At 39.7% G+C, this 15,849-nt stretch overlaps 1 protein-coding gene across 5 annotated transcripts in view; it reads left to right on the top strand.

The window, feature by feature from the left end:
* The window catches only part of CTNND2 (catenin delta 2), an 887,227-nt gene that overhangs the window by 826,396 nt on the left and 44,982 nt on the right, over nt 1-15,849 (top strand). For all 5 annotated transcript variants that reach the window (XM_032415368.1, XM_032415365.1, XM_032415366.1 and 2 more), the window contains one exon: nt 13,352-13,562. In XM_032415368.1, coding sequence (XP_032271259.1) covers nt 13,352-13,562 — 211 coding nt within the window. The remainder of the gene's footprint in view (nt 1-13,351; nt 13,563-15,849) is intronic.

The raw sequence follows: 15,849 nt of genomic DNA, 5'->3' as shown, positions 1-15,849 counted from the left end.
CTGCCTTTGTTATACCCCTAGGGAGATGCAAAGCAGAAATGGAAACAATAGATGTAACTTTTCTTGAAAACGTTAAGCTGCCCTAGGATGTACTCTTGAGCAGTAGCATGTGAAGAAAACCTGTAACTGATGCCCTATCTTTGTGACCTTTATTGAGACTAATTCTTATTTTGGCAGAGGGGTCAATGAATTTGAGAAGGCAACACCAGGGGAATGCAGTATTGTAATTCGTCATTATCTGCATTAATCAATGTATTACTATTATTCCAATGTGCTAATGTCAGGTAGGAAACTACCTTCAACTTCTGTTCCTGAAAACAAACTTTGCTTACGAAAATGCCAAACTCATCTTGTCTCACACTATTGTCTTCTGAAATTTTCATCCTGGGAGAGTTCTTGGGTCTTTGCTGGATAACAATCTTGACCTAAAAATAAAATGTCCTCCTACGTTTCTCCCCTGAGGCTAGAATCAGTGAGTTTAAGTTTTCACCTTTACCTCCTTTCTGCTAAAATTAGACAATGAATTGAGATAAAATTTATTTTGGCTATCATGCTGAATATTTAATCAAATTACTTAAATCCTGTTATAATGTGTCCCATCAGTTACCGGACTCATTTCAAAATTTCTCAAAAATGAATTTATTTCTAGTTCAAAAGGTGCTTCAGCAAGCTTCCTGTTAATTAACTGCCATTTTTATTTTTAGAGCAATTCTCATACAAATTAAATATGCTTATCTTAGCCACCTCCTTGTCCATATTTCTACTTATTACCTTACTCCTCAATAAGTATAGAATTTCTCAGTATCTAATTCAGTGAAATCTCTGGATAAGATCTCGAGGTGCTAAAAAGTACAATTCCTTTTGTCTTCCAAACAAGTGGAATAGGTTATTTATTTGGAGGTAATTACTCTTGAGAGAACTGCACACCATACACTATAAAAGTGTAAAATTCTGCTTTGTTTAGTATTATTTCCATTCGGAGGGTTGAGTTATCCTTTGAATCATTTTCTCAGACCAATTGCTTGCCAATCCTGGCATGTGAAATTGGTCCTTAAATGTGTTATAAGTCTGTACTTGTTTTTTTAAAATCATAGTTACTAGAAAAAAGCATAAGGATTTTTGTGTTTCTTCCAGAATTTGTCTCAACCTCTGCCTTGGCTCCAGCTGATCCCATTCTACTATGCCTTCTCTCTCTCTCTCTATTTGAATAAATCTTTAATCAATTAAAGAACTGGCAGATCCATAGAACAAGGTTCATTATGGTTCATTTTTTAGAAAATCAATGCATCTCATTAAATATTTATTCTAACCCAGCTGGAGCAAAGGGACAGAGGTGGAAATGAACAGGTCCCATTCTGGGAAAAAGGCACTGACATGATTAGACCAGAGGGCTGGTGTTGCCACAGCTATTTTCCATTCTGTGCAAGGAAAATGTAGAGACAGAAGCATGAAGCGAAAGGAATTTTTTACTTACAAAATGTTGCAAGGCATCCAGACTTAATAAGCACCAGTCTTTCCCATTTAAAATAGAGAAGCACAATTTTACCATGGTTTAAAAGGTTAGGGCTGGTCGTGTCATGCTGGACAAATAGTGGTGTTCTCACAAGTTCATCGTATCATCTGTCGCATGTTGGTATTGCAAATCTCAGAGATAAGGTTGATTCAGAAAGTAAACAACTGCTAGCAAATGACTCAAAGATTCATTATTTGGGACTAGGATTGGAAAGGCCATCCTGTATTTCTTTTTCTTTTTTTGATTTGTTTCCTTGGGTTGATTTTTTTGGTTTTGTTCTGTTCTCCCGATTCTCTGCTGTGACAGGCTCATGGCGAGCGCACGGTCACGGTGGAGGTGGAATGAGGTACTGTGCTCCTTCACGGTGCCTCCTGACGCAGAAGCTCTGCTCCTAAGAGGCAGGTGTTTACTTAGCTGTTCTCTCACTTCTGACCATCAGTTCAATGGTTTACTCTGACCATTTGTACAGACGTAGGTATAGCAAGCAGGGTGGGTTCACTCACCAAGACCTCTTTGCGCAGTTATCAAAACTAGGCCTATATGATAATAAATCTTGAGAGGTCATTTTTGTTTTGTTTGTAGAGCGCCTGGGTTTGTAAGTTTGGTCCCTTTACGTTGCAGCAATATTTTATTCCCTTTCAGCTCAACTACTGGGATCAGTAACCCAGGACCGACGGAGTGACTTCCGCCACTACCTAGAACTCGGATTATTGCATCTCTCTGAGCTGTAACTTTCAGTGCTCTAGTCATGCTCGCTGAGGGTGGGGTCCCTTAAACCATAAGTACAAGCCAAGCCTGGGAGGATGTTGTGGACAATAATTCCACCTACGAAATGCCCTTGTTTTTCTAATGAGCTTGTCATGTCTAATTAAATTATATTTACCTTCAATGTTAACTTTCTATGGCATGGTTAGGGGTACAGATTTGATTTTTTCAATTACATTCTACTAGAAAGGAGGATAGATTCTAGTTCAGTCCATGAAAACCTAGGGTCAAAGAAAGTAAATGGATTAGTCAAGGCATTTTTTATATTATTTAACTACCATTGCAAGTTGTGTCGATAAAACCAATCAACATATGTTGTTATATTTACAGGATTATTATTAACTTTCCCTGATAATTTATTATCTTACTTATTTTAAGAATTTTTAATGTATGTTTTTCTGAATTCCGAAGGAGTAATTAGAACAAGATTCCATTTAAAGAATGTTCCATCTAGTTTTTATAAGCATAACCTATTAAATCAAGCAATAAAGATAGAGGAAGTAGAAAGAAGGAAGCTTTGGTAATATGCCCAATTCAAAATACTACTCAGCCATCAGAAAGGATGAATACCCACCATTTGCATCAACATAGATGGACCTGGAGGGGATTATGCTAAGTGAAGTAAGTCAAGCAGAGAAAGACAATTATCATATGGTTTCACTTATATGTGGAACATAAGGAATAGGATGGAGGACATTAGGAGAAGGAAGGGAAAAATGAAGTGGGGGGGAATCAGAAGGGGAGATGAACCATTAGAGATTATGCACCCTGTGAAACAAACTGTGGGTTTCAGAGGGGAGAGGGGTGGGGGGATGGGTTAGCCCCGTGATAGGTATTAAGGAGGGCACATAGTGCATGGAGCACTGGGTGTTATACACAAACAAGGAATCATGGAACACTACATCAAAAACTAATGTACTGTATGGTGACTAACATAACATAACAAAACAAAATAAAATACATTCGCCACCATTAAATTTGTTTCATTTCGCCTAAGTAATTAATCCTTGTTCTCTTGACCTTGAGTTAGTTAGCAGCCTTTCAAAGTGAACGAGTTCTGGAAATCCTGACTGAATCTCTTAGCAGTCTGAGAGTTGTTAATCTGTGGTGATGGTGTCACCTCTACAGGGGTACCTGTAGCCAAGAGCCTATTTATTATTGTCTCAAGTGTTAAGAGTACCTGTTGGAGTTCTTTAATCAGGCTATTTTGATGTTTCTTCCAACAGACCCAATTACAGATCTGTGGCTCTAGCAGGGGTCTCCAGGCAAGCATGAAAGAAAATCAGAACCCACCTGTTGATGATAAGGTTGATACGGTTGAATGGCTTATCAGAACCCACCTGTTGATGATAAGGTTGAATGGCTCTGATTACTCATCACAACCAGTGATAACAAAATGGAGACAAGTTCAGTTTTATAAGGGGTTGGTGACTAGCATGAAAGTGAGTACGCATTATGGACAATGAGGCACTGAAAATCTCCAGGATCTCATTATCTATCCCATAAAGATTACGTTAGGATTACTACCAACTGAAAAGCCTCTTTTAAACCTAGAAATGGAATCTTTCTTTCAAAAACTTTTGAAACAAACATTACTGTGCCATTCTTTAACATGAAAGGGAGCATGCTTTTAACCAAAGTGGAAGGTTCATAAGGGCTGAGGCATTACTTGCCATGATTAAGTGGAGGTGGAGTTCCTCATTTGCCAGGTTTTTTTGGAGTGGAAGCTTGATAAATAGGCCATCTCTCACTCTAGTATTAAACTGAATAAAAACCTGTAGAATGCCATTTCAAAGTACCTTCATTTCATAAGGTGAGGAAGAAAACTCTTTGATATTACCCAGCAACAGTCCGGGAAAGCCCTAAGATGGTTTTAGATTTGTAAAAGACATTTTTTAAAGAGTTACTAGTTTGACTATGGGGTGTAAATTTGGGGAAGGCAGTTTCAATTAAGAGTTCTGAGGGGACACAAGATATAAGTCCTTGATGTATTAAGACAAGAAATAACTGCAGCTTGGTTCAGAACTTTCCCATGTGAACAATTACTCAAATTTTTTCTTTAATAACCAAGCAATACTCTTGAATGTTTCACCTCTTCGTCTGTAAGCCACATAAATCAGTTTTAAAATATAGATTTTTTTGTATGTTTTCTCCTCTTTTATAATAAAGTGTTTATTTTAGATACCCTTATAGTTACACAATGACAGATTCTTATGATACATTAGCTCCAAAAGTTCCCCAAAGAGAAAGAAAAGGTGCTAGCCACATTACAGAAGGAGCTATGGCTATTGACAGAACATTGTAAAAAGACTAATAATCTCCCTTTGGCAAGGGGGCAAAGGCTCTTTTCACATTTACCTACAGACATACAGTCATCTGGAGATCAGCACCTCACTTTTATATCTTCACCCACTGACCAAAAGTAACTTCAGACTGGGGAGAGGATTCTGGTGAAATGGCAGAGTAGGAAGCACAGGTTTCTGGTTCCCCACATTGACAAAATGTGTCTGATGTATTTTGGAACTCTGGAGTCTAATGAAGGCTTGCAACTTTCAAGGGAAAGCTTGGATGGTAAATAGGGATTAATTTCAGTCAATTTCAACTCTTAACATAGTAGCAGCTACCCAACCCTCACCTGGATCAACTGGGCTGGCAGCTATGTGTATGTTCCTGAGCAGCTTGCATGCAGCTGTTGGGAACCAGGGTGGGCAGCAAGGACCCTGTCCTCCAAATATCAGGGATCTGCATTCTGATCACTGCTGCTTCTGATCATGGAGGTACAGACACAGAGGTAGACAGCCATTTTTGCACACCTCTCATTGTTGCAAGCCCTTTCCCTGCTGGCTGAGGTGACTTCCAGGGGAATTGAAGTGTTGGCACCCTCCCTTCCCCTTTGATTCCTTTTGAGAACCAGACTTTAAAAGACTAGGACATTCAAAAGCAAATGGATATGCAAAGGAAAATAACGTCCCCCATGTGCCCAGAGAAAGGCACAAGTTCAGAAAAGACCTGAGAGGACCTTAAGTTTATACCTCAGGCTGATCCTCTGCACAGAGACAGCCTACAACAATCAAAAACAGAACAAAAACCAAAAAAAAAAAAAAAAAAAACCAGCAAACTTGGGGAAGGGGAAGAATCTGATTTCCAGGATTACATTATTAGATTCCAGTGTCTACTTTTACACACACACACACACACACACACACAATCATAAGGCATACAAAGAAATGGAAGTATGGCTCATTCAAAGGAAAAAAATAAACCAACAAAACTGTCCCTGGGAAAGACCAGATGGCAGACCTACTAGACAAAGACTTTAAAACAACTATCTTAAAGATGCTCAAAGAACTAAAAGGTGATGTAGAGAAAGTTAAGCTAATGATGTCTGAATAAGATGGAAATATCATTAAAGAGATAGAAAACCTAAAAGGAAATTTAAGAAAAGAAATTCTAGAGCTGAAAATGACAGTCACTGAAATGAAAAATTCACTGGAGGGATTCCAAGGCAGATTTGAGCAGGCAGAAGAATCCATGAACTTGAAGACAGGACAGCTGAAATCATCAAGTCCTAGGGACAGAAAGAAAATAACTGAAGAAAAGTGAACAGAGTCCCAGGTATCTGTGAGTCACCATCAGGCAGACCAACATACACACTATGGAAATTCCAGAAGGAGAGAAAGAGAGAAAGGGTCAGAGAGATTATTTGAAGAAATAGTGCCTGAATACTTCCCAAATTTGATGAAAGATGTGAATATAAACATCCAAGAAGCTCAAGCAGCTCTGAGGAGGATAAACCAAAGGGACCCATACTGAGACACATAATCAAACTGTCCAAAGACAAGGACAGAGAGAATCTTGAGCAAAAGAGAAGTGACTCATTATATTAAAAAAGATCTCAATAAGATTATAAGCAGATTTCTCATCAGATACTTTGGAGGTCAGAAAGCAATGGGCTGTATTTTCAAACTGATGAGAGGAAAAAAAAAACCTGCCGATCAAGAATCCTGTATTGCAAAAGTACAGAAGAAAGAAAGACATTCCCAGGTAAATAAAAGCTGAGGAAGTTCATCACTAGAACTTCCCTGCAAGCAAAGGTAATCCTGCAGTTTGGAATAAACTAATTAGAATCCTATGAAGAAATATAGATCTTGGTAAAGGTAAATACATGGGTAATTACAAAAACAAGTATTACTGTCATGACAGTTTGTAACTCTTGTTTTCCATGTTTTTTACGTGATTGAAGAGACGGATGCATTTAAAAAAAAGTTATTTTTTTAGACCTATGACATTTACAAATATGGAATTTTGTGACATCCAGAACTGAAAAGGATGGGGATGGAGCTATAAATAGAGTTTTAAATGTTATTAAAGTAAGATGGTATAAATTTAAATTAGAATTTTATAACTTTTGGATATGAAATGTAATCCCCATGGTAACCACAATGAAAATAGTTATAGAATATATACAAAAGGAAATGAGAAGGTAATTAAAACATTTTACTACCAAAAAATCAAGTAAACACAAAAGAGACAGGAATGCAGGAGATGAAGGACAAAAAAAGCTACAAGGTATATACAAAACAAATAGGAAACGAACACAAGTAAGCCCCTCCTTATCAGTAACTTTTTTCTTTTATTTTTTTTTAGATTTATTTATTTATTTGAGAGAGAGAGAGCAGGGGAGGGACACAGAAAGAGGGAGAGAGAGTCTCCTAAGCAGACTCCACACTGAGGGGCTCAATCTCATGACCCTGAGCGGAAAACAAGAGTCAGACGCTGAACCGACTGAGTCGCCCAGGCCCCCCAGTAATTATTTCAAATATAAATTGATTAAACTCTCCAGTCAAAAAACAGAATGGCAGAATGGATTAAAAACCATGGTCCAACAATATGCTGTCTACAGGAGACTCACTTTAGATCCAGATGTTATGGGTGAGAGAGAGTCTGTGTCATGTGGATGGAGATCTTGATCCTTGGGTTCCGAAGGAGAAGATTTACACAGGCATTGGTGCTCAAAATAAAAAATAAAGATAGCCAGAAGGAAAGCAGCAAGCACAGAGCAGTTTATTAAAGTGAAAGTACACTCTCAAAGTGGGAGAGCAGGACAGGTTCCATGAGGTGGAAATGGCCCCTAAGTGGTTTTGGGATTGGATATTCTTGGGTCTCTCTGGGCTGGCAGGAGCTGTGACTTACAGTGGGTTGGTCTCTAATGGAGGCTATTTCCAATCATTTGGGAAACTCCTCCCGCAGGTTAGGAGGGGGAGTTTTTTTACCCTACAAGGTTTGTATGGGAACTGTCATGGAAGCCTTCCTCCATCTGTTGAGACTGTTCCCACAATGCAAATGCATTATAATGAGTCTAGGGTTTACCCTGGGGCAGAGGTGGAAGAGGAGAGTGCATACTCCACACCTGTGGCTCTTTGGTTCATCAGCTCCAAGGTCTTGGAAGCCATAAGGTCAGGATGTTGTGCCCCCAGGCTTCCAATGTTTAGCTTATCACCATCCTTGCCTCTAGTTCGGGTCTCTGTCATTCCCCTTCAGAGCCTTGAGACTCTGCCTTGGGGTGTTCCTTCCACCACTCCTGTCTAGCTTCTACTTAACACAAAGACATAAACAGATGGAAAGTGAAAAGATAATTGTACACCCATGTTCACAGCAGCATTATTCACAATAGTTAAAATGAGGGAGCAACTCAAGTTCCCATCAACAAATGAATGGAGAAGCAAAATGGGCTATATGCATCCAATGGAATATTATTCTGCCTTAAAAAGAAAAGAAATTTTGATATATGCTACAATATGGATGAAGCTCGAGGACGTTATATTAAGTGAAATAAATCAGTCACATAAAGATATATACTGTATGAGGGACTTAGGGTCGTCAAGATCGTAAAGAGAGAAAGTGGAATGTTGGCTGTTAGGAGGATGGGGAGGATAGGGAGTTATTGTTTAATGGTATAGAGTTTCAGTTTTGCAAGATGAGAACAGTTCTGGAGATGGATGGTGGTGATATTGCACAATAAAAATTTACTTAATATCACCAAATTGTGTACTTAAAAGTGGATAAGATGGTACATTTTAGAATATGTATATTCTACCACAGTAAAAAAAAATTGAAAAAGAAAAGAGTAAATTTAGAGCATCTCAGCAAAAACTCACAGGCCAATTTTAGTAGCCCCAGAAACAAAGAAGCCAAAGAGGGGCTAAGATCTCAGAGACAAAGGAGCTGTGATGTTTCTGACCCAGCACTGATCTCCATTCCAACATTTTTATTTAAATTATCTTTTCTCTAAAGTTGGCTTGAGAGATTTAAGTTTACAAAGACATTTGAGTCATCCCAAAGACCAGCTATACAAAGGACTCTATCAGTGATCAAAAGAGATACATAATTGGAAGGGATTCAAGTGACTTCTCTATTGTCTGCCACCTTACAGAGCACAGATGGTTAGACCACAAACCACTACTCAATATCGCTGCCACCAACGGGGAAACTAAGTGGTGGCACACAAATCAATACCAGAAATAGGCTTAGTCCTGAACTAGAAATAGAAAGAGAGTCATAAACAAACAAAAAACACAGAAGCTGAAGAAGTCAACAAGAGCAGAGCCCTGTTGCACCGTCCTGAAATTTCCACCAGCCCTTGCCTGCACGAGAGCTTTGCTAAGAGTGTCCTTCTTGGGCAGCACTGTTGGTTAGATCTCCTGAGGCCATCTGCACCTTCATGGCCTGACACTTTAAACAGAAGACTCCAGAAAGAAACATTATGAAGAGAAAATAATGGTTATTTGTAATTTTCCGGAGGTTCTGAACTTAGAAAACTGGCTCAACAGTCTTACATACAAGTATTTAAAGGACACACACACACACACACACACACACACACATGCACCCAGAGGCAAGGGTAGCAAAGTTACAAGGTTACAGTTAGTCTGTCATTGATGGAAACACAGTTTATTCACACAATGACAGTATCTCCACTGGTCATCTCATACCAGTTATTGGTCATCTCATACCAGTTACTGCATATCAGAAATAATGTTCTTTTCATCAGAGACTAAGTAACTTAGAAGAAAGGACCCAAGTGTTCATTTCTACCAGGAACTTCAGCAAAACAGAGTGATCTGTTGGTTGGTGGTAGTGTGGAGGCTGCGAAGTTGTTTTGTTTTGTTTCAATCTGAGGGAGCAGCATGCTTTTCTTTTTTTAACATGTGATTCCATGACAGTGGATGATGGAGTGCATATTTCTTGCAAATGGAGGCAGGCCAAGGTATCCATTTTGGTTTCACAAATCTAGGTGTCTTTTGAACCTGATGAAGCAGCTTCTTTCCTTGATGGGACTTCACTGTACTATTCTGCCATATAAGGTTAACTAATTTTGCATGTTTTTTTGTGCATGAATAAATACAATAGAAATCCAACTTGTCCGTGATTATTAAATTGTAAAATGCACTTGGTTTTCACTACCCACCTCATTGCCTCAGCTAGAGACTCCTGAATCTTCTTTCCTCCATCACCCCCAACATTTCACTTGTCAGTTTCATCCTACGATTCTCCATCACGGCTGTTATCCTGTCCCTGGCCCTGAGCCACCTCCGAGGTCACAAGCCCTTGTTTTTGTCCTGATATATTATAGTTGCCTGTTAAATGGCATGAATCATTCTGTGACTTTCAGTCTGTGCCATACCATTCACTTATTATTAAACCAATTAAATCCAGAGAAAGGGGGAGTGGGTCAGTCTCCCTGAAACCAAACCAAACAAAAACAAAAACCAATTTTATTCCCTTCATGGTGTTAGTCTGTGAAAATTGCAGTTTGGCTCACCCCCCTTGCAACTTTTTCTCATCACCCTGTGGCACAAAAAGGGAATTAGTTCCTAAAGAGAGTGAACTCCTTTTACCTCTGAAGAAATCTCAGACCTTAGGGACCCGAAAGTTTGGGGGGCTAGGGGATGCCAAGATTCCTCCTATTGGTAGCAAGAATGTTTTTTTCACTCTTTCTGTTGTTTAGAAATTTAGAGAACAAAGAAAATATGGACATAGAACAATTATGGGCACAAATCACCTTGAGTTGTAATGCTTACAATTTCAATAGAAGTTCAGAGACAGAGTTTTATTGTCAAGAAAAAGACTACCTGTTTCTCCAACCTTCAGTCTTTCTATTCTGAAACCTTCCTTCTTTTTTTTCTTTCTTTTTTTTTTTTTTGAAAGAGAGAGGGCACATGAGTGGGGGGGGCAGAGGGAGAGGGAGAGAGAATCTTACTTAGGCTGACTCCACGCCTAGCGCGGAGCCCGACGTGGAGCTGGATCTCATGACCCTGAGATCATGACCTGAGCTGAAATCAAGAGTCGGATGCTTAATCGATTGAGCCACCCTGGCGCCCCTGAAACTTTCCTTCTTGAGGCACCAGAATTCTCTTTGTAGAATATCAGGTGGATCTTGGGGCTCCCCTGACCTATAGAGCAAATCCTGTTTACTTCCTATATCAAGCTTTCTGTGACAAGCCCAGAGCAACCTAATGTCTCCCTTCCCTGGACTCCTGTTATTAGTCTGCCACAGAAGGTTGCTGGCAACTATAATTATTCTATGTTTCTGTTTTCTTTTTCTCCCACCCAATTAGCCTCCAAGTTTATGAACACAAGAAAAAAAAAAAAGCTATTCTTGCTACCCAAATTTCACATGAAGATAGGATTCCATTTCCAGTATGAGAAGACAGCTTTTCTCAGCAGCAGAATTGAAGGCTAAAACGATTGTATGCCCTTAAAAGAATGAACAAACTTTGTCTGGAGGTCTTCTGCTCTATGGAATAATGTTACTTGATTTGTTTCTCCACTTGGATGGTCAAAAATATAAATTAAAATATATCCTTCCAAATAGGCTAATAAAGAGACTAAATGAAAAATGTCCACTTGTCCAGTAAAATGTCAGTGAACTCTATTGGAAATATTAGAAATAAAATCATTCCAGTGGGTTTCCTTGACAGGTTGTGGTTGGTTATATATGGTAGTGACTCGTCATTTTCCACACTGTGGAGTCCACGGAAAACAAGTGTTTGTACAGCACCCCTGGGCAAGTCAGAGAGGCCGCTCTGGGTTGGAAAGCGGCTGCCCATGCCCCCTGAATGTGACGGGGACACCTCGCATTTCATTCACGGCTCATGGATTCGGAAACAATGCAGGATGAATCCACACCTTCAAATTTATCTGGTACAATTTTTTAAATGGCAGTAACAGCAAAAACTGAAGAAGGCTACAACCGAATCTTCTTTCTCCTTTCATTTTTGCTTTCAACCTCAGCAATGTCCAAGGTCACAAACCAGTCCTCTGTACTCGGTCGGGAGTGTGAATGCCCCTGGATGCATAATCATTGGAATAGTTTTCTGTTTCCTTCCTCTCTCACTTCCCTTAGGAAGAAAAAATTTTAAGACCCCATTCATCCACCTTCTCACCTCCATGGAACTCAGGTTTGCCTAAGACAGTCTGTGCCGGTTAATGAACTAATGACGTCTCAGCATTTTGAGCTCAACAAAAGTAAACTCTTAGCCAGAGCTGAGTGTGATTTAATGACAAATATACAGCAAGTTGCTCAGAGGATTGCCCAGGCACAAAGGATCTTCTCCAAACTATTTTAAGTATTGTCTTTAGGAAACAAATAGGCTACATTCGGAGGTTTTCAGGCAAACCATTTTTGTCAGATACTTCTCAGCTATCAAATGAACGAAGACACTTTCCTATTTCAGTAATTTAGACATCAGCATTTTTTTGTCCAAGCTAAAATAAGCCACCTAAACATAGGATAAGAGCAGATACCAAAATGACAAGGGTCTGTGTTTTATTTATTAATGCCTGGAATGGAGATATCACTGCCTTGCCCTAAGTCTCCCCTCCTTACCCCCGGGCACCACACACCAGAGGATTAAACAGCCAAAGAGCCTATCCTTTAGAGACATGTATGGAGGCAAAGCATTTCAAATGACTTTCAGGAGCTAGCTAAACATGTCTGATTGGGGGATGGGAGACAAGGAAGGAGTTTAGCTTTGGACACATGCCAGTTCCATCTGAAACATTTAAGAACAGCCAACTTGGCTACAGGCACTCATTTACTTAGTTCCAGAAGTAAATTAATAGGACAGAATTGGAAACTGCAGGTGGGAATGACTTAATGTCTTGTAGGGTTATTGGTAATGCCCAAAATGCTTTGTAAACTAAAAGTACTCCATAAAGATGTCATTATAAGTACCTTTATCATTAGGAGTAGCAAGATTAATAATGATGAAGCAAGTCAAGGAAGCAAAGTTGGATTTTATTTTCTTTGTTTTTCGCACAAAGAAGAATGTGTCAAATTAGTAAAAGTTATACGGTAGAGCCATACAGTAAATCCCATCAGGGAGACCGGCAGATCATTGGGTTATCCTGGTTCAGAGAACACCTAGCTATACATTATTTGTAAAGTCTCTCTCCCTTGCTTTAAATGTTTCTCTTTGCTTGATAAAGGCCAGAGGTCAGGAGTTATGTACGTGATCATGATCTCCACATATTTGTGGTCTGACTCTTATTTGCTAAGTAGCTCAGGCCTCAACATAGTTCCTATGGAGGTAGTTTTGAAGTTATGTCAGAATTACCATATGTTTTCTTGACTTCTGTGACCGAAGAGCAGGAACCCACTGATAGCCAACCCCTACTGAGTCTTGCATCCTCATTAATCCTTGTGGGTGACATGCCGTCCACACATTTACTCATTTAATCTCTGCAACAGCCTCGTGACATAGGTACCATTATTGTTCTTGTTCTACAGGTTTTTAAAAGCTGAGGCTTACAGGGGTGAACTAACTCGCCCAGAAATTCCATCCCACATCCGTCTAGCACCAAAAGTCCACACACTCACCATGAGGAAAGTCTGTTCTCTGTGTGTGTTCACAGTGACCCGACAGAATATTCAGTGATGGGAAATGGACAATATTGTATTCATGTGGCCTCCTGTGTCCTCTTTTTCTCCCCTACCCCTACCTTCTTCTCTGCCCTCTTCCTCCAGTTTGGCCTCATTTCAACTCTTCCCTTGACTTTTTTTTTCCAAAGGCAAATATGCCATGCGAGACCTCGTCCACAGGCTTCCAGGTGGGAACAATAGCAACAACGCGGCGAGTAAGGCCATGTCGGATGACACGGTGACAGCCGTCTGCTGCACCCTGCACGAGGTGATCACCAAGAACATGGAGAACGCCAAGGCCTTACGGGATGCTGGCGGCATTGAGAAGTTGGTTGGCATCTCCAAAAGCAAAGGAGATAAGTAAGTCAGACAGTGACTTCGTATCTCTGTAGAATTGGTATTGGTAGAATTAGTTCTAAGTGTGTCCAACATCCAGCCAGTTATGGGTAACACTACTGAATGTCACTGGAAAGCATTTGTCTCTAATAATCAAGAGAAGGGAAATAGCACATGGTTTCCAATCTTCCAGCCCCATGATGAGAGCTGATCTTCCTGATAATTTCTATTTGATTACTAACTCATGACTTGGTGACTGCTATGTTCCTGGTAAGATAGACTTGACAATCCAGCATGCACACACTAGTGTGTTCCTCCAACATAGACTCGACAAGCAGCTTAACCTGAGAATGTGAAGGTATCTTTTGGTTGCTGTTCCTTTGTGGTTGCAGGTCCAAGTATTGATGACAGTCCACATCATCAAAAGGATGACGAACCATCCTTTTGCCCTTTGTCTCTTCAGCTGTGCATAGCGAGTCATGCAGGGAGGGTGGGGGGAGCAAATGGAGGGGGGCGTCTCAGTGCTGACCCACCATCCTCCCATGTTAACTGTACATTTGGGGTAAATTGTTTAATTTAATGAGGCACTATGCTATACTTCACAGTGTAAAAATGAGGAAGGGGCTGTCATAATATCCTAGAAGTAGTGATAATCACGTCTTAAAGGAAGAATAGAAGTTTTCCAAGCAGAGGGGATGGTGGTGAAGAAGGACTTTTATGCAAGTGGCATAAAGAAAGATAAGGCTCTGTGTCCAAGCAACCGCACCACCGAGAATGGAAATGTCCCCAGTTTGATTTAAGAATCAATGGTATCTTACTGCATGCAACCAAAACATATCTTCAGCAGCCAGAGCGTCCTTATATCAGCAAGCTGTCAATGTTACAGAAACATTCGCAAACCTTAATTAAATTTTGCCTCCTGGAAATCACTCAATGTAACCAATGAGATTAAGAGGGTAAACCCTTTGTTATCAAAGGTCTACTTCTTGACTTTTCATTCCCTACCTCCCTCATTTCTTGACATCTAAATGCTAAATAATTTTTCTTCTGTTGTTAAAGACTGTGAGGGAGGTAAACTTAGACTTTTTGGAAATTCTCTCATTATTTCATTTGATTCAGGATATTACCATTGTGTTAGAAAAGAAGTCTCAGGTTTCTATGTAAGCACCCTGAGACCTCCCAGTAAGTTTAATCAACAATTTAGTATTAGTATTCCAGTACTTTTCTATATCAAGTAGAGGAGCCCCATTGGACTCATGTAATAATGGTGCAAGATAGATGGTTGGCTTGAATTATACCTTATTATATTGGACTTCAAATAAATTGCTGTTCCACACAGACAGGAGACCACACAGTTTTCTTCTTCATGTAGCTTCAGTAGAACCTTGGAATCTCTAATTAAAATGCTTCTCTGTTTTGAGCATTAGGAGCTTAATATGTTAATTTTTTTAAAGAAACACACACACACAATGAGACCATCATCCACAAAAACACTCCGACATATTGGTGCATATTGGTGAGATGTTTAAAGATTCTTTTCTCTGAACTGTAAGACTAGAAAGTTTGAGGGGTGGTCTGGCATATATTAATTTCTTCCACCTGTGTGGGCATCCCTACTACAGTAAACATCCCTCAATGGGCCTTAAAAGAGAAGAGATGCTTTTATCAGTCCTGTGGTCAAAGAAAATTACTTGGTGAAACTAATTTAAAAATCATTTGAAGAAACCATCCATGAAAGAGTGTACATCCACATTGCCAGTCCAGAAAATGGTCCTATTAGGTCTTGTCCAATCTTGATTATTGTTAACGGGATGTTTCTTTCACTATGGATGATCTCATAACTGTCTGCTGATTTGATTGGAAGTTTCTGTATGGAATAGTGACGTGTTTCATCTCATTGTTCCTTGACCTTTTTTTCCAATGTTAATAGTCAAGATTTACACCAAGTTTAATAAGAAGTGTTGAAATGGGTGGAGTTGGGCATCTTCCCATTTCTCCTGCTTATCTCTTTTTTAAGAATTTATTTATTTATTATTTGAGAGAGAGAAAGAAAGAGGGAGAGAAAGCAGGGGGAGGAGCTGAAGAGAGGGAGAGAATCCCAAGCAGACTCCATGCTCCACACAGAGACCGACAGAGGGCTTGATCCCATGACCCTGAAATCACAACCTGAGCCAAAATCAAGAGTCGGTGCTTAACCGACTGGGCCGCCCAGGCTCCCCTTACCTCTTTTTTATATAATGACTAATTTCAGGATCAAAACAGGGTTTTTATAACTGCATATAGCCTCATCTCCCACCTACACTTCAATTTT

Source organism: Phoca vitulina, unplaced genomic scaffold (genome assembly GCF_004348235.1).
Source record: "Phoca vitulina isolate PV1807 unplaced genomic scaffold, GSC_HSeal_1.0 scaffold17, whole genome shotgun sequence".
In the NCBI taxonomy this organism is placed as follows: domain Eukaryota; kingdom Metazoa; phylum Chordata; class Mammalia; order Carnivora; family Phocidae; genus Phoca; species Phoca vitulina.
This window is presented reverse-complemented; position numbering and strand designations above follow the sequence as displayed.